Source organism: Equus przewalskii, chromosome 5 (assembly GCF_037783145.1).
Source record: "Equus przewalskii isolate Varuska chromosome 5, EquPr2, whole genome shotgun sequence".
NCBI lineage: Eukaryota > Metazoa > Chordata > Mammalia > Perissodactyla > Equidae > Equus > Equus przewalskii.
In genome coordinates this window covers 12,701,278-12,727,204 of record NC_091835.1, presented here as the reverse complement: position 1 = coordinate 12,727,204, position 25,927 = coordinate 12,701,278, and the positions used below count along the sequence as shown (strand labels likewise).

The following is a 25,927-nucleotide window of genomic DNA, read 5'->3' as shown; positions in this document are numbered from 1 at the left end:
TGCTCTCAGGAAGGACCTGAAGCACTAACCTGATATCTTGTTTCTTTCTCCTGTTTTCACGCACCAGACACAGGTGAAAGGTCAGCTCAGATATGAGGAGCCCCATCCTTTCCCTAACTCTTCTCTGACCTCCTCTTGCTTCCCCACCATCTCTGCTACCTGTTTTATGTCAGACATCAGCCAGAGGACTGGTGCAGAAAGCTAAGCAGACTCTCTCGGGACGGACCAACCAAGCCCCTATGGTGGTTCATAAACATTGCTAGAGATTTAGATGCATGTTCCTACTGAAATGATGATATAAATGGTAGTTGGTAATATGATATTAAGATGCATTATTTCTCATGTAATTCAGACAAAGTATGGGTTAATTAGGCGTTTTGTGGGCAAAATTAAAATCCTAACCACCCATTTCTAATTTTTCTCTGGATCAATGGTTCTCTACCCAAGGTGATCCTCCTTCTCTCCCAGAAACATTTATCAGTGTCTCTGGTCATTTGGTTGTCACAACTGGGTGGCAGGTGCTACTAGCGTCTAATGGGTAGAGGCCAGGGATTCTGTTAAACATCCTACAACCTACAGCAAAGAATTGTCCAGCCCAAAATGTCAATAGTGCCAACGTTGTGAAACCTTGCTCTAGAATTTCTTTAAAAAAAAAAAAAGACTCAGTTAAATACTTTAGTTCACAACATGCTTGTAAGATGGTTGCTACTGTAATTGACATTAGTACACAAAGGGAATTAAGTTGATCACTGAAGATCTGGCTTCTTCTGCAATGCCTTGATGATGCAGAGAGCATCTTGGTACCTTGGTGTCCCGTGTGCCGTGTTGGATGCTGGAGAAGAGTGATAAATAGGACAGACAAGGTCTCCTCCCTACCCAAAGGCACAAAGGGAAGGGGAGACAACTAAAGCCTGGAAAGAGCCTGGCACCTTCTGCAAACTGCTGTGTGGAGAGTGTATCTCAAGAAGGAAGCCAGATCCAGACCCAGCAGGCCAACTCGTGGACTTTTCATCGTAAGAGCATAGGGAAGCCATTGGAGGTTTTGACTCAGGTCTTAGGGCCAAGGGTCGTGGTCAGCTTTCTCTGTCACTGGGGCAGTGCAGGCAGTGAGTCGGGGATAGGACACTAATGTCCTCTTTCAGGAATGTTGGTGGCTTGACTAGGGGCAAAGGAGGTGGAGAGAGTAGACCGTGCAGAAACAGCCTCAGAGAGAGAATGAGAGAGCTTGCCCATGGTTCCAGTTGTGCGGGAGAAACGATGAAGGATGACTCCCAGACTCTCAGCTTAGACCCTTGGATGGATGGGGTGCCACGCTGATTGAGATATAGGACCTGTAGGAACAGCTAGTTTAGGGATGAGGAGTACTTTTTCCTCCAATCCTAGAATTTCTGTGAAAATGGATAAAGAGACTTCTATAGAACTTTCTACACAATTTTTTTTTTTTAAAAAGAAACAGTTTTAGAGTCCTTGCTAAAATTTAAGATCTCTCCTAGATCACCTCTTCTCTCCAGTTACCATCATAATAGGCTTTCCAGTATGGCTCAGCATTATTTCTAAATGGCTTCTCTGAGCGATCATCAAGCATTTTCTGTGTTAGGTGTTTCCTCCACCTGAGCGAATAGAGGACAGTGGTGAGAGTCGGTTTACGATGCAGCCTTCTACCCTTGAGTCTCCTGACCACTCAGACAGGTCTTGTCTGGGTTTGCCACACTAACATTTTTTTTTCCATTGTTTTAGTCTAATTCCACCCTATTTCAGTTCCAGCTGGTAGAAAAACGCTTTTCTTTATTCATGAGCTTAGCAGTCTTGGAAAGAAGACAGGAAAGTCACCAGAGCTGATGCCCGTTTCCTAAATCACCCAGTGACCATCCGTCGTTTCCTGACCCATCACCAGGACCGTGCATGGAGGCTGCATGGGGACCAGCTGTTGCCCCTAGGAGCACAAGGCCACCTTCCCCGAGGGCTTGTGACCAGAGGTGAAACTCAGATTAAACTCGCATACTAGACCGGTTGAATCCCTCCTACAGCAGAGAAGTGAAGGAAATGGGCCACAATTGAAAAAAGACCACAAGTGAAGAGAAAAAGAGAGCTGTTAAAGTTCCTTTTGATTTTTAGAAATTGGAATTGGGGGGTATTTTGCAGCTGTGGGAACTGTTAAGATGGGCTGGTGTGTAGACCTTGAGAGGCTGAGGAGAGGGACCTGAGGACTCTTGACTCTTCATGATAATGGTAATAAACTGCAGAATGGTGGAGCCAACTTTGTTTGAGCCCAGTGTGTTCAAGAACCGTCCAAAGAACCTGAGATGTATTACCCTTTTTTTTTTTTTTTTGGCTGAGGAAGCTTGGCCCTGAGCTAACACTGTGCCCATCTTCCTCCATTTTGTATGTGGGTCGCCACCACAGCATAACTTGATGAGCGGTATATCTGTCCACACCCAGGATCCAAACTTGTGAACCCCGGGCCACCACCAGGCTGCTGAAGTGGAGCGTGCAAACTTAACCACTACGTCACTGGCCTGGCCCCTGTATTACCCTCTTTTATTCCTTACAACAGGCTGTAGGGTAGGGACTAATATTATACCCATTTTACAGATGAGGAAACTGAGGCAGAGTGAAGTTTAGTACTTGTCAAATGTCATACAGTCACTTGGTAGTAGAGCCAGGATTTGAACCTGGGTGGTTTGTCTCAGGAGACGGCAGAGGCCAAGAAGTCTAAGAATTGATGCTGTCACAAATAAGAGAATTATGAAAAGGCACAATTGTGCAAAAGCATATTTTTAATTTTTTTTTAGAATATTGACATTTTTAGTGTGCTTGCAGTATTGGGAGAAGAATTAAAGTGACTCATAAAAAGATCTGTCTTAAGGTGTATTTGTCTGTTGACTAAAATTTTAAAATAAAGTTTTTTTTTTACTTCTTTATTTTGAGATAGTTGTAGATTCATATGCAGTTATAAAAAATAATACAGAGTGATCCCATATACCCCCCCCCTTAGGTCCCCCAAAGGTAACATCTTCCATAACTGTGGTACACAACGGTAAATACTACAACCAGGAAAGTGACATTGGTACACTCCATCCACCTTATTCACGTATCAGCAGTTTTACGTGTCCTCATTTGTGTGTGTGTACTCACTTCTGTGCAATTTTATCACGTGTATATTTGTGTGACCCCACAATCAAGATAGAGCACAGTTCCATCCCAAGGACCCCTGTGTCACCCTTTTACAGTCACTCCCACCCATCTCCCTTCCATCCTCCCTAACTCCTGGTAACCACTAATGTGTTCTCTAACTCTATACTTTTGTCATTTTAAGAATATTTTATAAATGGAATCATACGGTACGTAACCTTTTGGAATTGACCTTTTTTCACTCAGCATAATTCCCTTGAGATCCGTTCAAGATGCTGTGTGTGTCAATAGTTCATTTCTTTTTATTGCTGAATAGTGTTTTATGGTGTGGCTGTGCCACAGTTAGTTTAGCCATTCATTCATTGAAGGACACCGGGTCGTTTCCAGTTTGGAGGTGTTACAAATAAAGGTGCTATGAACACTGGTGTACAGGTTTTTGTGTGAACATGCGTTTTCATTTCTCTGAAATAGATGTCCAGGATTGCTGGATCATATGGTTAAATGCATACTTAGTGTTGTAAGAAACTGCCAAACTGTTTTCCAGAGTGGCTATAACATTTTACGTTCCCACCAGCAATGTATGAGTTACCCAGTTTCTTTGCATCTTCTCCAGCATTTGGCATTATCACTAGTTTTTATTTTAGCCGTTCTGATAGGTGTGTAGTGATAGCCCATTGTGGTTTTAATTTGCATTTCCCTAATGGCAGAAGATGTTGAACATCTTTTCATTTGCCATCTGTGTATGCTCTTCAGTGACACGTCAGACCATGTCTTTTGGCCATTTTTTGATTGGATTGTTTGGGGTTTTTTTCACTGTTGCATTATGAGAGTTCTTTATATATTCTTGATACTAGTCCTTTGTCAGATGTGTGATTTGCAAATATTTTTATCCTAGTCTGTAGCTTGTCTTTTCATCATCTTTGCAGAGTCTTTTGCAGAGCAACTATTTTTAATTTTGATGAGGTCTGGTTTATCAGTTTTTCTTTTTCGGGTCTTGCTTTTAGTATTAAGTCTAAGAAAAAATGGCATTTCGCTTCCTGCCTCTTCTAATGTGCTGTATCTGGTCGTTGAGAAAGAAAGATGTGCGACAGGATAGACACTGGAGGGTGAATGGTCCTTCCAGATTCTGTCTAGTTTGGACTCTGGTGTGTGTCATCGTGAGCCATCCGTCAAGATCATGGCCCCAGGATAGACCTTGTCTTCTGAAGACCGTAAGATGATGACAGTGTGAAGAGAAAAATATTTCCAGAATCTCAGTTTCTGGAACCATCTATGGTACCTCCTAACACAAGGCCTTTTTGCACTTGCGATCCTCTGTCTGGAAGGCTCTTCCCTGCCCCCTTTGTCTGGTCATATCCAGCTCACCCTCTGATGTCCACCTTTGCGGCCCTTCCTCGGAGTGCCTCCTCAGCTCTGTTGACATTTGGAGTGGACAGTGTGCCTTGTTGTGCAGAGCTGTCCTGAGCCCTGTAGGATGCTGAGCAGCATCTCTGGCCTCTGTCCACCTGATGCCAGTAGCACCGTCCCCCCATACCCAGTCGTGACAACCAAAAATGTCTGTGGATGTTGCCAGATGTTTCCTGAGGGACAACACTGTCCAGGTTGAGGACCACGGCTCTAGACTCTCAGCTCCGGGGGAGTGGGTGCCAGGTCCATTTCTGTCCGTATTCTCACCTCAGCACCAGGCTCGGCAGAATGGTGCTCCATTAATGTTTGTGAATTACGTAAATGGACAGCTGTACCTACTATCAGACAGTTCTTTACATGGTGACCTTGGGAATACACCCTGATTTGAAAAGAACCATGTGGGTTTAGTTGTGAATTTGAGCCCTGGAAATCAATAGTCCCTGTCTACACAGTTGAATACGGGCCTCCTTGCCCTCCTCCGTGGCTGACTGATATAAGGATGCAAGAGTCTCAAGCTCCTGCCCGATTAAAGGCCACATCGTCTCTTCACACGGCCAAAGCAGGGGCCCTCATGGCCTGGAAAAGCATCTCCATCATTGGTGGGGCTGGAGGCCTCCCGCTAATTCTGAAGCTCCGGAGGAAAGAAGGCATCTCAGCAGGCAGAATGGGGCCTCCTGCAGGTGGCATTTTTAGGGTAATTTGGTGCAGGGTAATATTGGAGACCCAATTCAGCATTCACCTGCTGAGTAGCCTTCCCTCTCCTGCTGGGCCCTGCTCCCTTTTCATGAGGAAAGCAAGGAGAGAAGGGGTTTGGGCTCAGTTTTGCATAGCTAAGCACGCAACTGCGTATAATTAGTTCAGAAAGTTCCTAGGGAGTAAGTACAGTGGTCTTAAGAATAATTTAGGGTATGAGTGAGCGTTTTAGGTTTTTCTCTCTGTACCTGGTAGTTCTGTTCCCTGAACCTGAATGATAGGGCTAACTTTGGTTCAGCAAAAAAGAAAAAAAAAAAAAAAAAAAGACGAGACTGCCATTGGGGGTGGGGAGAGACCAGGCTGGGGGTGGGAAGGACAGGCCGATGGGAGGGATGGGAGGCAATGACTGGTTGTGTCAGCCCGATTCCCTGCTGCTACTTTATGGGAAGGATGTCAGGGGTGCACAAAGGGTCCCCGGCATTAGGAAGCTGGGGCCCATCTTCCTCCTGCATTGACTAGGCCTGGTGCGAGTGACTTCCCTGAACGGGGCGTCCCCCCTCCAGCCACACAACTTCTTTTCAACAGGCTGTAGATGAGCCTGATTTGCTAAGGTGGGCTGGCAGCCCAACGCTTTCATTACCTGTCACACAATCCTTCCCCTCGGGGATTCACAGAAGTCAATCTGCTGGATTCCTTCGTCTCCCACAGAGAGAAGCCTTGCATCAAAAATTCCAGGGAGAACCATGATGACAATTGGTGCCAGTGCCATTGTTGCTTTGACAAGAAACAGTCTGACCTCAGACTGAAGCTTTGATTCTAAATTAAGGAAAGTCGGTGGTATCATCGTGTGACACCTTGGGGGAGAGCAGGAATGTGTGCTTTCTTATGCTCCAGCAGAGTTTCTCATGCTTGGCATGAACGTTTGGGGCCAGATAATTCCTTGTGGTGGGGAACTGTCTTGTGCACCAGAGGACATTTAGCAGCATCCCTGACCTCAACACACTGGGTGCCAGCAGCACCCTGTCCCAGGTATGGGAATCAAAGATGTCTCCAGACATTGCCAAATGTCCCCTGGGGGGCAATGTCGCCCCCCTCCCTTCCAGTCGAGAACCAGCTGCACTTGAGTAACAAGCATTCTATTCAATTCTTGTGCCTTGCAAAGCTGCGGTCACTTGTTTACTCTGAGAATTTGATGATTTAAGCACAGGACAGAGAGGTGGAAGTAGAAAGAAGGCAGTGTTTCTTCACCTTTCCTCAGTTGACCCTTTAAACTCTGTTGCAAGAGGCAGCGTGACATCCTGGCTCAGAGGGTCACTTTTCAGACATCTCTTTACCATGTGCCGTCTGTATGATCTGAGAAAGTTGTTTCGTTTTCAGAGCTTCAGTTTTCATCATCTGTAAAATGTATATACTAATGCCTTCTTCTCCAGTTGAGGATTCAGCTAGATGTTGAAATTATAAATCTCCAGGGACAGTGCCTGGCATATAGTAGACATTCAATAAATGGTGGCTCTTATTCTTGAGTACTTAAGAATGAATTCCACAAGTTTTAAGCAAATTGGAATTTTTTTAAAAGTTAGCAGTAACTGTTGCTGCCACTCCACAGAATAGTAATGGAAACAATTTCCATTGAACTACAGTTTATCTTATAAACGTTATTGAGTTCTTACCATATACCAGATAGTATGCTAAATGCAGAGACTAAAAAAACTAATAAACTGTAATCCGTGCCATTAAATATCTAATATGTAGATTTAGCCACATAAATGGGTCAAATAATGTTCACCAAAATAGAGCCACCACTTACTGGAAAAAACTTAACGTGAACGGCCTATGGGTTATAATGGGGTGTAACATTCATTTTAGTGTATGTAAAGGGATCCCACTGTATTATTTCTCAGTTTTCTCCTTTCCTAATAACTACCATTTTTTATTCAAGTTTTTATAATCCCGAGATTTACCCACTGTTCTCGTGCTTTGTACCCTTCTCCCTCTTACTACACGTTTTCATCTGCTCTACATTCCTGCTGCTATGTTTTTATAAATTGAAAAGGGATGTTTGTTTTAAGTGATATGGTCATTGCAGAAATTTTGAAAAATACAGAACAGTATAAAGAATAATAAAGTATACTCATATTCCTGTCATCAGAAATAATTATATAAATAATATCTTAATATCTCTTTCTGGTCTTTCTTCTGTGCCCGTGTATAATTTTTACACAGTCAATCATACCGTAGTTTTCTTTTTTTCAGTTAAGATATATCCAAAATATATTCCCGTATCTTTAAGTTTTCTTCAAAGATAGTTTCCTAGCCGTGGATGATACTGTGTTGGATGGAGTCATGAACTGACCCTTGTTGTTGGATCTTGTAGGTCGTGCTCTCCCAGACAAGGTCCCTGAGCCAAGGATAAAGTGCAAATGAGTCATTGAAGAAGTGGTCAAACAGTAAGGGAGTGGGAGGAGTGAGAATGAGAAAGAGAAGCGGCCAATCAAGGGGGTGATGTCAGGTGAAGTACCTCCCTCAGCCTGATCCCAAGGGGAGCTCTGGAGCATCAGCTACACCTTCAGGTGGTCTGTGCCACCTCCAGGCAAAGGAGCTGGGCTTCTGTACTCCCAGACCAGTGGTCAGCGGCTGTGGGCCTCTGGGGTGGAGGAATGATGTACGTAAACTCCCAGGCACGGAGAGCCCACTAAGAAAACGGGCTCCAATTCCCAATAGCAATCCTTTGGCCATAACAAGTGCAAACTGCTAGCAACAGAACACACAGAAGCTAGAGGATTAGTTCACAAAGCTGGTAAAACAGCATCCACAGTGTTCCCTCCATTGGAAATTTAGGTTTCAGTGATCATTGCTATTGCAATATTTATTGCAAAGAATATTGCAATGGTTTTGCTACTAGAAATAATACCACAGTGAACATTTTTAGACCCAGATCTTTTTATTATCATCGGATCGATTAATAGGAGTATTATTGTTCCAGTAGGTATGCACATTTTCAAGATTGTACAAACAAAAAATTGCCTTTCAGAAAGATGTTTATCAATTTACACTTCCAACACTTACTGTTTATTTTTTACTAGCAACAATCTAGAGAGCATCGATTTCTCTCCTATGAGTTGAGGACCCATAGACAACATCAAAATTATTCCAAGGGGTCAGAAGAGTCATGTTCATGGTCCAGCTTGAGTATAGACTGAGTGAATAAATAATATCTCAAAATCTGGTTTTTTTGAAATGTATCCAGATGCTCTTATAGATAAAAAGAATTTGCATTTTATTAAAGTATTTATGAATTCATGGAAGTTTTATCCTGTATTTTCACAGGTACTAAAAATATAATTAGCCATAAAGTATCTAATACTTTTCATGTCTACAAAGGTGCTACCTTGTTTTAAACATTGAGAACCAGTGGTCAATATCACTATAATGTGTTAGGTCATCCCTTGGCTATTGATTAGGGAATCACCCATTTGAACTGTTGCATCTTAAAGATTGTCAATAAGAAAATCTATAGAGTTGATACCATAAGTAAAACAGATTTAATGACCTAAGTCAACAGACTGAAAAACATATCTCAGAGCCATTAACAGTTTTTGGAACATATTCACCCACCTCTACCATGATCCATTCCTCCACTCTGTTACAGAGACATTGAAACACACCAGGATTGTCTTGTTCTATGTCTTAAATAGTCTAAGGAAGCTATAAAGATAGAGAGAGGGCTTTATCAAGGTGGAAGTGTTGCGTTTGACCCCTTTTCTTAGCTTATCTCTTGAGACTTTCTGAATAGCTGTTGAAATGAAAATCAGGGACCGTTTCAGGTCTTGAGCATTGAGGAAGACGGGAAGGAAGCCAACATTTACTGAGCATCTAGTCTGAGTCAGGTACTGTGCTGGTTACTGTCTTTCTGTTTGTGCGTATGGAATTCTCATGACCACCCTTGAAATTTGATTTCTAGGAAGGTAGAGGAGAAAGCTGAGGTTGATAAAGATTGTGCCTTGCCTTGGATCTGTTAGAAAGTGGATGGTAGAATTGGGATTTAAACCATAGATTAATTTTCCCTGACACTTATAGGAGAATACAATACGTGTCCCATAATCTTGTTTCTTTTTTTGAGGAAGGTTAGCCCTGAGCTAATATCCGTGCCTGTCTTCCTCTATTTTATATGTGGGACGCCTACCACAGCATGGCTTGATAAGCAGTGGGTAGGTCCATGCCCGGGATCTGAACTGGTGAACCCCAGGCCGCCAAAGCAGAGTGCACAGACTTAACCACTACGCCACCGGGCTGGCCTATATAATCTTGTATTTTAAAAGATAGACAACTAACAAAGCCCCAGTCGCCTTCTTCCTCATAACCTTCCCCCTTCCCACAAGAGATTTCAGAATGAACAATATGTGGATGAAAGGCACTTGGATGTCTGTTAGAGTGTATGTAACAAAATATGTGTCTCTTCACGGGGCCAGCCCAGTGGCGCAGCCGTGAACTGCGCACGTTCCACTTCAGTGGCCCGGGGTCCACCAGTTTGGATCTCGGGTGCGAACATGGCACTGCTTGGCAAGCCATGCTGTGGTAGGCGTCCTACATATAAAGTAGAGGAAGGTGGGCACGGATGTTAGCTCAGGGCCAGTCTTCCTCAGCAAAAAGAGGAGGATTGGCAGCAGATGTTAGCTCAGGGCTGATCTTCCTCAAAAAAAAAAAAAAGTGTCTCTTCATAGAAGGAACCTGTAGGATGTGGTTGCCATACATTTCAGTGGTGGAAGATTTCTTTCTGAAGTATTTTTAGCTTCCTTTTTGGCAAAATTAATTAGTGCCATAGATTGAGCGTACACTTTGAAGTCTGATAAAAATTTTTTAAGACTTCAGAGAGATCTCTAAGCTTGATAAAAATTTTTTAAGACTTCGCAGAGATCTCTAAGCTTCTCCTCAGTAACCGGAAAGGGCTCATTTTGAAACCACCAGGCTGCTGTCACTCTGATCAGGTGGCATTTCCTGTTTCTTCTTTCGGTTTTAAAGATGCTGACTCATTCTGGTAACACTCTGTACACTTCTGAAAGGTATCAAGATGCAGCTAGTTTTGCTTGTTCATCTGATTTTCTATCTTAGGAGAATGTGGTAGATGTTTGGAAAATAAAGATGGGTTTGGGCGGACATATTTCAGTAATGTTTGTAGAGGTTTGAGAGACAAGAGTCCTCCTCTCACCCTTGTAGGACCATATTTGAGGCTTAACGTCATTTATTTGTGCATGAACAACTACTGTCACTAGACCTTGGCCTGTTGGCAAAGTATTGGTGAGAAACAGTTGGCCTGAGTGCTAGGGTGCACAGTCCTATTTAAGGCCACTTAGAAGTTTCAGTTTGGCAGCTCGGGACCTTTCCTTCACATTTATTTCTTTGAAAAGCTATGTCAAGAAGACTGTTGGGGGATGTCATGAGGTTAATATAATCTGATGTGCTATTTTCCTCTACCTGCTGTAGCTCCTCTGAAGAAATGATTAGTCCAAAGACAGAATACATAATAAGGGGCCTTAGGTTCTAAGAACCAGGATCCTAGAAACACAGAGACCAGAAGGATATCAACACTTTCCCAGTGCTTGAGAAAATGTCATTGAGGGGAGGGGGCTGGTTGTCATACCTTCCCCCTTGAGATAAACTAGGGGACTCTCCTTGACAAGATCTGTGCTAGTTGTTGGTTCCAGGTGCTGCATTGTTAGAATCCCACCCTCAGGGTGGGCTTGATCCAGGAGACTCACTGCCTTCCCATGAGGATGATCCATTTTAATTTTCCTAGCCCAACTTTTAATGCCCAGCTCACTATCCATCTTTCCATCATCCAGTGTGCCTCCCCTGGACTGTATGGCTATAGGAGGCAAACTAATTCATGTGTAAGCAGTCTAAATCTTTCATAATTTCAGTTTCAATCTTTGGGTATAGTCCAGAGAATGATGTAAATGGATTTAGGACTTTCCACATCACTGTTGCCCAGTATTCCCATGGTGGATTTAGAGTTTGTTAGGTGAGGATACTCAGATTGCGATCTCTACATACTGTCTCCCACTAAAAGGAACCAGAGGTCCCTGGAGAAGCGGCCAGTTCCACCTGGGACAGGAAGTGTGCAAAATGAGCCAGAACATCTTGTCAAACCAGAAAACAGGGAAGCTCTTGGGTCCCCAGGGTCATGTGAAAGGTTTAGGAGCCAGGCTGAAGAGGCTCATATTGATTGTCAATCAAAATAATGAAATTTAGGGGCCGGCTCCGTGGCCGAGTGGTTAAGTTCGCGTGCTCTGCTGCGGTGGCCCAGGGTTCAGATCCTGGGCGCGGACATGGCAGTGCTCGTCAGGCCACGTTGAGGCGGAATCCCACATCCAACAACTAGAAGGACCTGCAACTAAGATATACAACTAATGTACCGGGGACTTTTGGGAAATAAAGCAGAAAAAAAAAAAGGTGAAATTTCAATGGACCCAGACCCTTCAAATATGTTGAAAAACATGAGTTCGTAATTATACTAAGCAAACAAACTAAACATCCCCTCTGGTCAACTCTAAGAATTTGAGGTCACCCACTCATTATTTTAAGAATGATCTAGGGAATGACATATTTATCCTGTGTTTGCTGTGCAACCTGAACCTCAAGATAACCAAACAGCTGGTTGTGGAAATATCCTTTTTCAGAGGTACTCCATCGAATAAATGAAGAAGGAAAGTTAGAATTACAAAAGCACCATTTGGCAACCCCTAATGAAACAATGCACTTGGGCAATGATCATGAGTAGCTGCTAACATCACAAAAAAGAGAGATGGCCGCTGTCTCCTGCTTCCAGCACCCAGTGCAACACCTCTATGAAATATTCTTGCAAAATAAGAAATTGGAATCTGATCCACCTCTAGAGCAGAGGTGACAGACTTCCTGTAAAGGGCCAGATAGTGAATGTTTCTGGCTTTGCTGGCCATATGGTCTCTCTTGCAACTGGGCAGCTCTGCTCAGCTCACTCTAGAAGCTCGAATGCAGCCACAGACAAAACAGAATGTGGCCCAATCCGGCCCAGGAGTTTGTACAGCCCCGCGCTAGGTCTGACGACAGGAAGTCAGAAGACAGGAACTTGTTAAACAGCATCACATGAAGGCAATTAGCAAACTCTAGACTGTGGGAAACTCCACAGGACAAATAACCTGATTTCTTCAACAAAAAAGTTCCAAGGAAAAAGTTAAAAATAAAGCAACCAGGGGAAGATTTTAAAAAAGCCCAGAGACATATCAACCAGTTGCAATGTGTGCAGCTGATTGAGGTCCTGATTCAAAGACCCTATAAAAAAAAATTTGAAGGCAATCAGGAAAATTTGAACACTGACTAGATATTTAACATGTAAAAGAGTTATTAATTTTTTTTCTTCTCCCCAAAGACCCCCAGTACGTAGTTGTATATTCTAGTTATAGGTCCTTCTGGTTGTGCTATGTGGGACACCACCTCAGCATGGCTTGATGAGTGGTGCTAGGTCCACACCCAGGATCCAAACTGGTGAAACCCTGGGCTACCAAAGCGGAGCGCATGAACTTAACCATGCAGCCACGGGGTCGGCCCCTGGAGTTATTACTTTTTGAGTGGGATCATGATGATGTGTGTGTGTGTATATATATATATAAATTCCTTAGGTTTAGAGTATGTGTTGAAAATATTTTGAGTTACATGTATGATGTCTAGAATTTGCTTCAAAATAATCTTTGGTTTTAGAAGAAATAAAATAAACCATGAGTTGATAATTTTATCCGGATGTTGCAAACTGGAGATTTGTTTTATTTTTGCATATATTTGAAATCTTACATGACATAAAGATGTTAAAAAAATATGTATTTTATAAAATATATCGCTCTAAACGTTTTTTAGAGAATGAAAGAGATGGAGTACTTTCCATTTGTTGGACACTCCTGGGTCCTCCTAAAACAGATGGGAATCATCTGGCTAAGAGCAGGAGCCAGAAGAGTCTTTCCAGAGTTTTTTCCCCAAACTGTTTACATATATCTTATTTGTTATACTAAATAGAGCCAACAGATATCATATTATTTATCATTTGAGCTGACAGATACTGTATTATTTATCATTTGCTCATGTGTTATATGTAAAATTCATTTTATTTTGTAAAAAAGAATTTATTGGGTTGAAAATGAGCTTGATCTTTTGTGGCTGGCTATACAAGTCCCCCCTTTTTTAATGGAGTAGCATTCGTTCAGGCGGGGGGTCTGACCATGAGTGCTTGCACAGCTTGGAGAGGTAATGTGAGTGATGGCAGCCGGCTGGGCCGGAGGCCCCAGGGAGCAGAGGGAGCTGTGGCAGATGGGAAAGCACAGGCCCACTGTGCAGGATGTTTGCCGTGGGAATAAGGGCCCCGTGTTACCAGAACTCCCATTCGTTTTCATTTTTACTGAGAATAACTCTCCATCTAGATTGTATGTGACATCTTCTAACTTTGGGTTGCTTAATATATTTTTAGAACGCCTTGTATTCCAAACCAAACACTTGAGCAGCTGGATTATCCCATGGGTCAACCTCTGATTTACTGCCTGCCAGTGATAAGGCCCCAAATAAATAAGACGCCGTGGGCACTAGGATTCTCAAGTCCCGCAGCCCTGCTTTCTGTGAGCTTCCAGTCTAGTTGGGAGGCAGAAACATACTTGAAAAATAAAATGAGAGGTGCAGCTGGGAGATGCTATGGAAATTCAGAGAAGAGCGTGAGTAGCCCCATCTGGGGCCATCAGGGAAGGCTTCCCACAAGCCGCGGAAGGAGTCAGGGGACGCGCTGGTGCCCAGTAGGTGGAGGGTGCGGGGAGGAGGCAAAGGTGTGGGCAAGACCAAGGCTACAACAGAAAGTATGACCCTTTAAGAGGAGAGGTGGTAGATTTCACACTTTAGTGGCTCTGCATAACCCATCCAGCGAGGATTTTTCAGGTCAAGATGGTGTTCTGAAGAATCAGGTGAAACTTGACAGCAAACAGTTGGAAGTATGGCACTGAAATCCAGCTGAGCATTTGAGCTATGGATTTGAGCATCAGCTGTGTAGAGGTGATGGTTGAAGTCATGGGGTCTGTAGGGAGTGTGTTTCTCTAATGTCTACCATTGGCAAGTGGTGCCTCTATACATGTAGGGACGCGCTCTGAGTCTGGCGTTTGCAAGACTGCCAACCCATTATTTACTATACTAAATCTCACTTAAAGCTCAAAGAAGTACCCAGGTACCTCAAAAACATACCCTACACAGGAAAGGAAAGGTTTGGAGTAAGAGAAACTACAAGTAAGTGGGGAAAGAGAAATCCACAGTTGGAAGGATAAGCCTGTGATGATGGCTTTATTTATAGCTTTACGATCTCCCTCCAAAGATAGCCTAAACTCCAGACTTTTTTCACTGTTATGAAAAGATTATTTAAGAAACGGAAGCATTTAAACAGACTTATGATCTTCTGTATTGATGCTGTGCAGTACATTTGGGCAACAGCTTTATTCTTTCTCTCTTAGTTGAAAGTTGAAAGTGTAATTTCTCTTAAAAATAAAAATAAACACGAGGTTACTAGGGTCTTCCCGTAATGAGAATCTGCTTGTCCTAGAGAGTTAGCATTTCAAAGCCTGATAACGCCAATAGTTATTTCATGTAAAAGATTATCTATTTGGACGTGAATATGTCAATATTAGGCATTTATAAGCCTAAAGTAATTTATGGGTCAGCACCCACTGTCTTGGCTACTGAACTTTGGCGAGAAGCAAGAGCCTAGTGTCAGACGTGTACATAAGCCTGGTGGGTTTAGACGGGTGAGCATTTAGCCTAGGAAAGCGAGACCAAGAAGAAGTTAGGCCCAGAGCATCAATCAGAAGTCGCTCTGATTCCAAGTTCTGCACAGCTCTGACACCGTCCCAATGCACTGTTATGAAACCACTCATAGACATCTCTCAAAAACTTCACAAACCCAGGAAACCAAGAAAAACACCCATGGCAGCCTTCCCTCACTTCATAATGAAACTGTTCTTTTAGCAAAAATGCATAACCAAGCAAAATTCTGCTGAATAAGATAGCTATTTATTTAGGAGACTGTCTTTGCTGACTCTAAGACATTGGAGCTGTTAAATTTCTCTCTGTTACGATCCTTTCTACCTGTTTTACGACCTTCTACATAAATCTGTAGCATTTGGGTGAATCAACTTTAAGCTATCAGAGGCAAAAGCAGTTTGACGTCCTTTATGCTTTCTGAGTGTGCAGGTTCAAATATTTATTCAGATATTTGCTACTCCAGATGGATTTCTCTGGGAGGCTTGGGGAGTGGAGATTATGGGATGCTGAAGGTAAGTGCTGGAATAGACTATAGAGCAAGAGTCAACAGTTCAGATTGATGAAGTTGGCACCAGTCACAGGATTTGACCATTTGTAACAGAGATCGTACGAATTGTTTTTATACTTATGATGGCTCTGTGATCTGTTAAATTTTAAAGAGGAAATTTACTTCCTGAAAGAAATGAAGAAGAGAGGAAAGAGGGAGGGAGGGCACAATGTCAACATTTTAGATGAAATGAGTAAAGCTTCCATAGTCAGGATTTGGAAGTTCTCCAGTGTCCGGCAAGCTCAAAGAAACGCAAGGGATTGTCATGGTATTAGAGCCAGTCCTAGGTGCCAAAGTCAAAATAGGCCACACTGGCCATACGAAAGCCCCAAGTAGGAGCGTATGTAGGTCACTTACACGTTTTGAATTTAGACAGGCTGCGTTTACACAATTATTTTACAATTAAACTCTGGAGAAACTCTGAATGTTCTGAATTTTTAAAATATGCTTGTTTCACAATCTATAAGAAGATTGCCCATCACCTTGAATGATGGCCTGAGTGGTTCGCCTTGTGGCCCAGGGTGTGTGTGTTGGGGGGACAGTGGGGGCAGTCTGCTTTCCATGACACTCCTCTTCACACCCGAGTGAATTTCGCTCTCCATGGAACGTGTTTGGAACAAACACTGAGGCTCAGGACTAAATACAACCATTTTCTTAATCATGCTCAATAAACATTCTTTTGATGCAATAAAAAATAATTAACAAAAATAGAAAGTGTAAGCCATCAGGTTTAATCCCACATGTATTTATTGAACATCTACTATGACCTGGCATGGGAAGTAGGACAAGTGACTAGAAAGGAAGATGAGGAAATACCAAATGCCAGCTCTGCCTGATGCTGTCCTGGAACCCTTGCTTTTCTCTGGAGCACATGCATTTACCCCTCGCTGTAGGTCACCTGTCACTTACAAGGCTCCCCTCTTTCTTGCACTCTGCAGACACTCCCAACCTCCCACATGTAAATGCACACAACAGGAGGACAAATTGGCTCCTCAGGAACCAAATCAGCCACCTCACCAATTCTGCTTTTGTTTTACCAGCTGCCGCTTTTAAGTTCTGTTTAATGAAAGAATTTGCTTTTCTGTGAACACATGCAAATGTCCTACCTCTTACATGTCACAGCCAAAGAAAGCTCAGTAAGTGGTAATCAAGGAAGAAAGCAGCTCTCAAACGAATCACTGTAATTGAGGATATCAGGGTAAACAATGCCAGCCTCACAATTGATAAATTTACCCATTGTTCTGCCCTATTGTAGGTCTAAGGGCGTCACTCAATTTTATTTTAATAACAGTTCTCTAATTAAGAAAGTAATATGCTTATGGTAAAAAAAAAATCGAGTACATGTAATTATAAGATAATCATAGCAACCCAAGGGATTTGCTCCCTTGTTTCAGACCCTCGTTGGTTTCGTGTAACCCTTAGAATGAATTCCAAGAGCCACCCTAGGCTCTATGGGCCCTTCAGGATCTGGCCCTTCCTTCCTCTTCACCTCCTGCCCCGCCTGTCTCCTCCACATTCCTTACCTCACAGCCACGCCGACTTCTAACATCCACCTTGGCTGGCATGCCCTTCCCGTCAGTGCAGGGGTGGCTCCTTCTCATCATTCGGGCCTCATCATATGTGTCTGCTCTGCAGAAATGGCTTCCACAACTACCCGATCTCATGTGACCCCACCCCCAGCTCTTCATTCATTCACGTCACTATGTTAATTGCGGTCCTTAGCCCTCTGAAATGACTTTATGCTTACTGGTTTATTTTCTGTCTCCCCTCTAGAATGTCAGCTCCAGGAGGGCAGGGGTCTTGTCTGTCTTATTTACAGGTGTATGCCCAGCACTTAGACAAGAGTCTGGTACACAGTAGGCCCTCAGTGAATATTGGTTTAATGGAATGAAAGGTGCTTATGAGAAATAAATAATGATTAGAATAGTGTCTGGAATGTAGTTGTGACCTACCAAGTGGAGGTTCCCTCTCCCTCCCTCCCATCCCCCTAACAAAATACAGTGAAAACTGATTTAATCTACACTGTTCTATCTTAAATATGTTAACGGCATTCAGTTATACTGAGTATAATAAATCATACTTAGTTGAGTACAAAGTAGACCCCAAAAAAGTGTTCATTTAAGTAGAATTAAAAAATTTTTTTTAATCTAATTTTTCAGGTTGTCCTTGCCGGAAGGAACCATGAGTTGGCATTTTCCCTTCTTCCTCGTGGCCACAGTGACTCTGCCCTCCGTCTGCTCCCAGTTCAATCCTCTGTCTCTGGAGGAGCTAGGCTCTGACACAGGAATCCAGGTTTTCAACCAGATTGTCAAATCGCGGCCTCATGACAACATCGTCATTTCCCCCCATGGCATTGCATCCGTGCTGGGGATGCTTCAGCTGGGAGCCGACGGCAGGACTAAGAAGCAGCTCACCACGGTGATGAGATACGGCGTGAACGGTGCGTGCGCTCGCAGCTCTGGCTGGGACCTGGCCTTGGGAGGGTTCCTTGCTGGCTCTTCGCTTACAGCCCCGAGAAGCACGCAGAGCAGCCAGGAGGGGTTTCACTGGCACAATTTGAGCTTTAGGGCCAGTCTCCTCTAAAGAACAGACGCTGCAATGCTGGGAGTTAGAGAACTGGACTCTGGTCTCTCGGGCAGCTGTGGGGCTTTGGGTCGCTCACTTGATCTTCCAATGCTGCAGTTTTCTTATCTCTAAAAGGAAACTTCCCTTCTGCCCCACCTCCCTGGTGTCCAGGGCTCAAAATGCATTGTGGTTGTGGATGGCCTTTTAAAACCTATAAGCCAGGTTGGAGCGGTGGCCGTGGCGGGCAGCACTGGGGAGCCTTGCGGTGATGCAGCTGTTGTGTGTGTGGACTGAGGTGATGGACACATGAATCTACCTGGGGATAAAATTGCATAGAGTTACACAGACACTCACACACGCATGTAAATCAAGGGCAGTCTGAATGAGCCCGGTGGACTACATCAGTGGCAATTTCTGGGTTGTGGTGCAGTACGACAGTCATACAAGATAGTGTCACTGGGAAACTGGGAGAAGGGACCACATGGGACCACCCTCTACATTGTTTTACAACTTTCTGTGAATCTATCATCATTTTATTTTATTTTATTATTTTTGTGTGTGTGAGTAACATTGGCTGTGAGCTAATATCTGTTGCCAATCTTCCTCTTTTTGCTTGAGGAAGATTGTCGCTGAGCTAACATCTGAGGCCATCTTCCTCTATTTTATGTGGGATGCTGCCACAGCATGGCTTGATGAGCAGTGTGTAGGTCTGCACCTGGGATTGAATCAATCATTATTTTAAGATAAAAAGATAAAAAAAAAATTTTTAAGTAAAGCCCACTGGAAAGGATTTAGTTTTCTTGAAAGAAAGGCCTATTTTTAATGACCTGTTTCAACCCAAGAGCTTACATCTCCTGCCACTGTTGCTGAGCTTTAGTTCAGGTTTTCTCAGCCAGTCACCTTCCACCTGCCTCTTCCACAGCACAGTGAGTGTATCAGGGAGCAGAGCTGGCCTCAGAGCCCTTCTTTGGGGCCAGCATGCACCATGACCCTGAGCAAGTCACTCTTCACATCTAGCTCTTTGTTACTGTATTGGAAAACGAGAGAATTTTCCTCCCCATGTTCTTCCACTGCTAGCCATAAAGTTCTAGGAATCTTGACTGCATTAATGCCTCCAGCTGGAAGAAGACGAGAGAGATGGGGACTCATGCACTGCATGCCTCGCTCATCGCGCTTGTTGACTGTGTTCTGAGCGTAGCTTCCAGAGCTGTCAGCACCAAATACCTAACCAGCCTGCTCTGTTTACATGGCATTAAACTTTTGCATGAGTTTGCAATTTGTTCACCTGTTGGAAGCATGAAAGGACTAAATACTTGGAACACACTGTTCTGTCCCTTGCTTGGAAGTTCAGAAAACTCTTGGTGATTTATATCTTCATAGTGAATCACTGCTGGAATTTATGGCCTTTCCCAGAGCCACCCAGGCCCTGACGGCCTATATGATTCCAAAACAGCAACTGGAGTTTTGTTGTTGGTTTTAATGCTGAGCCACATCCATTTTAAGCAGTATTTCTAAAGTTTTGACGATATTGGCCTGTTGGCAACATCCCCCACCCCCACCCTATCTGCCTCCAAAATCGATAGCAGAATGTGCTGTAGAATGTGAGTGACTTCAGTGTGTGTGACACCCTCATCTAGGGGAGCCTGAGTGCTTTTTCATGCCTTCGTTTAGGCTCAGCTTCTGAAAACTCACGATAGCGATGCTCCCCTTGAGGATGGAGGCAGGATGGTTTGGGGCAGTGGAGGAAGGTCTGCCCTCCTCTTCTCCTGGCAGGAGACCAAGGCGTGTGGAGGAGGCAGTGTGGCTGAAAGGGACGGGTCCTGGGACTTGGCCTCTGAAGTCCGCTGTTCCCTTACTTATAGAGTGGCCCTGCCCACTCCTCCAGGACCTGCCCCACAGACAGGGTGAGGGGTGGAGTCATGAGAGGCCTAACAAAGGGCCTAGGGGTCGCCTCTTTGTGGATCATGAGAGGCTTTTCCCCACCCTTATTTAAGGGGTCTGAAGAAGAGACACTCCGAGAGTGACAAGTCAACTGGCTCTCCAGGAGACCATCAAGGTGACCCTGCAGGATGTTTTAGGACAGTGACATTTTGAAAAGACCCCAAGCGAGTAAGACAGATCTGTAATTCAAGCTCTCTATAGAAACGCATTCCACCCTTATAACTTATTTTCCTCTTTTCCATGCTCTAAAATAAATGGGGCATGTATGAACGGCTCGTGTAAAATAAAGCTTACGTTGCCATAAAATTAATCCCCTGACTCTCTGAGCTTGATATCAAGTAAAAATCACATTGTTCTTGGATGGTGGCACATAGCAATTTTTTATAGTCTTTCTAATGCTTCTTTTATTCATTTTTTTTCCCCAAAATAGAAAAAAGAAATTGCACTGTTAAATCTTTGGCGGGAAAAGAAATAGTGCTTAAGATTAATAAGAAAGAAAGAGAGAATGAATTAGGAAGATTCCTTCGATTTATCCCCCCTTGGCTACGTAATTGAGGAGGTTGCTGCTCTTTCTGTTGAGCCGGTGCCAACAAAGTCTTCCAGGAGAGCGAGGTCTGCGTGGGGAAGGTGTCGAGGATGCCTTGAGTGTATGCTTGTTTTGATGCTCGAAGCACAATTAATTGATTTTTAAGAGCTGTTAATAGTTATGCTTTATTCTCCTCTCCTTCTTAACACGAGGCCCCTGAGAAAGCAAAAGACTTAGTCTCCTGTTATTATCTTGTGTACACTGCTCTTATTTGCTATCCTATGAAAGATATTTTTTTAAAAAAAAAAACACTTTTCTAAATTCTTGCGGAAATATTGCTGCATTTTTCTCTCATCTCCTTTAGGAGTTGGTAAAGTGTTAAAGAAGATCAACAAAGCCATCGTCTCTAAGAAGAATAAAGATATTGTGACGGTGGCTAATGCAGTGTTTGTGAAGAACGGCTTCAAAATGGAAGTGCCTTTTGTCACGAGGAACAAAGATGTGTTTCAGTGTGAAGTCCGGAACGTGAACTTTGAGGATCCACCCTCCGCCTGTGATTCCATCAACGTGTGGGTTAAAAACGAAACCAGGGGTGAGTGGCCCCAGTTCCCAGGGAACTATGTTGGAGGACTCTGTCCTTTTGAATGAAAGTGTGCGTAGACTCCAGGATTCCACCGGTGTCTGCAAGTCCAGTGGCAATTCCATTGTGAAAGGCCTGGACCCAGCTGACTGGCCTGTCTTTTCTTTCTTCCCAGGCCCCATGACTCAGTCTACCTTCCTTCCCTTCTTCTGCCACCACTGCTCTTGTGCCCCTTGGGGATTTTGCTCCCTGCCGCAGGGTCAGCAGAGCAGAATGCAGCCCCACCGACTCTCTTCTTTCCTCATTGCGTCTCGTCCCCGGAGTCCCTGCCCACAGGCCGTTGTCTGTGTTGAAAGTTTTATTGCTCTTTCCTTCCTGCTTTTGTACCTGCTGTCCCCTTTCCTGGAATGTCCTTCTCAGCCTTTAAGATTCAAGATTGAGCTCTCTCCTCGCCTTCCTTGCCTCTTACTCCTGTCATCTCCGCAAAGTGGGCGCCTCCTCTTGGGTTGTGATGGGCATATGATTATGCCTTTTTATGCCCTTCATTATAACACTTTCCACACTCGAAATGATTACTTGTTTACGTGTGTCTCTTCTGCTAAACTGAGGAAATGTCTAACGTCGGTGTTTTAAACCTGCTAATTTGTAAACTGGAGGTCCAAGTGAAAACACTCAGGAGGAAAGGCAGGTGTAGAACAATGGGGGAAGGTTTAAGTGAGAGAGAGAAATTTGGGAGCCATTTTTCCCAGAAGGGAGGGTTAAGGTCATGAGAACGGAAGGAAAAGAGCCTCAATGGGGAGAAGAGGCCCGAAGACAAATTTTGGGGAAACGCTGGCTTTTCAAGTCATGTTCTCAAAGCAGGGTTTCTGAAGTGCCTGCATCAGAACTGCCTGGGGTGTGTTTAGAATGCAGATCGCTGGACGCCAACCTGCTGAGTCAGAATCTCAGAGAGAGGCCTAGTATTCTGCATCAAAACAAGTTCTCCCCCAGGCCACCTCCACCACCTGACAGCAGATGCGCACACACACACACACACGAATGTTTGAGACCCATTCCAGGGACGAGTGCAGAGGTGGACAAGCAATGCTCTGGAGGGTGGGGGAGAGCCAGGATGATTGTGGCAGATGCACGGCACTCCTTCTCAACAGGATCCTGGACGCTGCAGTCTGGGCTCCCTGCTGAAACCTTAAAACCATCCAGAGACCACAAGTGGGAGGGCTGAAGTGGTTTTTCTTAGCCTCTAGGCCTGAGAACAGAGATGGAAAGCTGATGGCACTCCGAGGCTAGGTGGCCGTATGACTAACATGTCACTGAGCCCTCTTCTTTACCTATATACTAGGAGTATTAAATCCCATTCGTATACTGCTTGACAGTTTGCAAAGCACTTGAACACACATTGACTCAGTCAATTGCTTCCTGCTTCTGGGGAAGGGAGATCGATGAGACTTGACCAGTGCTTTTCAACCCTACAGACCCAACTCCCTCTTTTTAAACAAATTATTTTGAATACTTTCTTTACTATCCTGAAATGAAATGCATAGTTCATATAACCTATGCGCACATACACAAATTTTTTAAAATTAATATAATGCCAAACTGTAACACAAGGAAAAACAGAAGGAATGTATATATGTAGTTCCGCAGGTAAACCCTTGGGCACAGCTACATCTGAATATGTACCCACGCAGTCATATTCCTAGAATAATTGTGTGAAGGGACAGCTACAAAAGCAGACCAAGACAGGTGTGTTGTACTGGTGACATAAAAACCATGAGGTGCGTTACCATCGTTGATGCAGTTTTTTCTGAGATCGGGAAAACTCTTGGTAAATTTCGGAACAAAACAAATACAGGCTCCACCCGGTTTGCAAGGTGGTCACATTCCTGGCAGATTCAGGGTACATTCAAAGTATGCAGAATAAAAGATACTTTGTATTTACTTGTGAAAAACAGTGAGGTTCTGGGCTCCATGACCATAAGCTGGTTTCTTCAATATCCAGTGGGGCATTTGAAAGTGACGCAGGAAGCAGGGCACTTCGTCACTGTGTGGGAGTGTTTAGAACATTGCAGGGCATGGAGCTTCGCTGGCCACTGCCCACATCACCAGAAACGCTTCCCCAGATTTCCACACTGCCCCCCTGGGGGGGACCTGCCCCATTGAGAGGGACCTGCCTACCTAGTGGAGCTCAGAAGGACCCTGCAGATCGAACAGGCCACATGCAAAGACTGCCTAGTCCGTCCGTGTTGATGACGATGGCTCCTGTCCTCAGGGTGGGAGAACCAACATGAAGGCCCTTTCCAGGGTGTTGGGAGGTCAGGATGGCCCAGCTGGGCTCCCTGCCACTGTCTGCAGTCTCAGCCTCTTCTCCCCATGTTCTGTGCTCCAGCCACTCTGGCTTTCTCAAAGTCCCTCCTACTCACCATCCTCTCGCCGCTCACAGATGCCCACACGTGCATCCTGTTACCCGGCATGCTCTCCTTCCCCTTTCCCCTTGTTAATGCCTGTTCATTTGCACACTGTCAAATGAATGGCATCATCCTTAAAAGCATAAGTTCTAGTTTGAATCTCAGTTCTGCCACTTCCTGGCTGTGTAACCCTGGGCAAGTTACTTAAGCTCCCTGTGCTTCAGAGTCCTTATCGGTAACATGGAGATATAATAGTGCCACCTACTGGAATAGTTACAACTACAGTAACTTGTTATGGGGATGTAAATCTTACATATAACGCTTTTAGCAAAGTGCCTGTCACTTAGCAAATGTTCAACAAGTGTGAGCTATTTTTATAGCTGTTAGCTCAAGTCATCCTCCCTCAAAGGACCCATCTACCCATGACCTCGCTGACCAGATCAGATCCCCTTCTTATTTGCACTCACCTCTTTGAGTACTTCCACTTCAAGGTGTGTTTGTTACAGTTACAGCTTTACACTTTTCCCGGTCAGTTATGTCAGCCTTCAACTCTCTCTAATCCATAGCTTTTTGAGGGTAGGGTTCAGTGTTTTGTTTATTTGTTCTCTTATCTAAAAGAGTACCTGGCACGTGGTAGGTAGGCATCCACCAATGGGTGGGTGGATGGATGGGTGAGTGGATGGATGGATGGATGGGTGGATAGATGGATGGTTGGGTGGATGGATGGGTTGGGTGGATGGGTGGGTGGCTGGATGGGTGGGTGGGTGAGTGGGTGGGTGGGTGAGTGGGTGGATGATGGATGCATATTTATGGCAGTCATTGATGGCAGTTCCCCCATGTGCCTCCTTGCCTCTAAACTATTCACTTCGTACCTTTCTCTCCCCTCTATTTTTATTTCTTCATGCTTCCTTATTATATCTTAGTCCTACCAGTGGCAACCAGAGGCTTTATTTACTGCAGAAAAACAGGGCTGAAGAGATTTCTTCAGACACTTGGTGAGGACTGACTGTATGCTGAACATAGAGCTAGGCATGACAGAAAAATGAATGACAGGGTCTTTGCTCCTGTGCAGTTCATGGTTCCGTTGGGGGAGACAGACACCTTAAATTTGGCTAGAATAAAATACCACGGTGTAGTGGTTGTGCTGAGCATTGGGCTTTTTGGAAACTTCTGGGAGGTCGGGAGGAGGGTCAGAGGAGGCAGAGGACCACTGAGCTATGTATCAAAGGCAAGTAAGGGTTGGATTGGGTAGTGTTCCCAGCAAAGGCAAGAAACATTCACTATTGAGGAATCAACGCTAAGGAGCTTGCTATCGCTGGCGCACAGAGTTCTAACTTCCTCTTGGCAGAGGCCCGCCTTGTACTGACTGAATGATGGCTATTTATAGCTTGTGTATTTTCCTTCCAGATCTCGCTGTAAGATGGCGTTGGTGCCCCCTTGTGGAACTAACGAGCATTGATGAAACTGCCTTACTCAGCACCCTGTGGCTCAGGGGAACCCCCTGATGTGCCGGGTTTTTTTTGTTTTTTTTTTTTCTTTTACCGTGACTTATTTAAACGTTTGTTTATTGTACATCAGAATCTTCTAGAGCATCATTTAAAAGGACGTAAAGCTCTCTCTGCTGAAATAGACATTCTTGCTTCTTCAGAAACCATTGTTTTTACTTTCACCATTTAATGTCTTACAACTTGCATTTGTATTATGCACTACTTTTTTTAATATGCCTGGGCTAAAAGCTACATTGAACTCATTTTTAATAGCTTTGTGTATTGGTGATCGCTCTTTACACACCCACACAGCTGAACCTGCAAACACTGAGCAAAAGAAAACTAAATGAAAAACCAAAGCTTCAGGCACAGACGGCACTTCAGAAGGGTCTTCGTGACTTCACAAGAGCATCGTGAAACTCTAGCAGTTGTACTTGCTCCTTTCCTCCCGACACAAACAGGATGGACCACCCCCAACATCTTGTGAAGAGCGTTTTCCTTCACAATTAGGAGTTCTTCTAGGACTGTCTCCATTTCTTTTTGTCTCTGTAATATTTGCACCGAGCTCAATGGCTGACCCATAAATATAGATACCGGTTTTAGTTTCAACTCTCCTTTAGCCATGAGGTCTTCTGATAACCAGGGATTCCAAACTAATGCTCAACATTCCTAAAATCTTAGGAGAAATTAAGCATTTACCTTTGGTATCTTTGCACAGGCTGAAGCGTTCATTTAGTTTTCACTGGGATTCAATCAACCCAGTGGTTAAAAACAAAACAGCAACTGCTTTTTCTTGTGCTGACCAAAACCCCTCACTGGCAGTCATAC

General features: G+C 44.1%; 1 protein-coding gene across 2 annotated transcripts in view; it reads left to right on the top strand.

The window, feature by feature from the left end:
• SERPINE2 (serpin family E member 2) overlaps positions 1-25,927 on the top strand; it is a 58,401-nt gene that overhangs the window by 16,730 nt on the left and 15,744 nt on the right. For both annotated transcript variants that reach the window (XM_070619954.1, XM_070619955.1), the window contains exons 2-3: positions 17,755-18,035; positions 20,992-21,219. In XM_070619954.1, coding sequence (XP_070476055.1) covers positions 17,777-18,035; positions 20,992-21,219 — 487 coding nt within the window. In that variant the 5' untranslated portion in view covers positions 17,755-17,776. The remainder of the gene's footprint in view (positions 1-17,754; positions 18,036-20,991; positions 21,220-25,927) is intronic.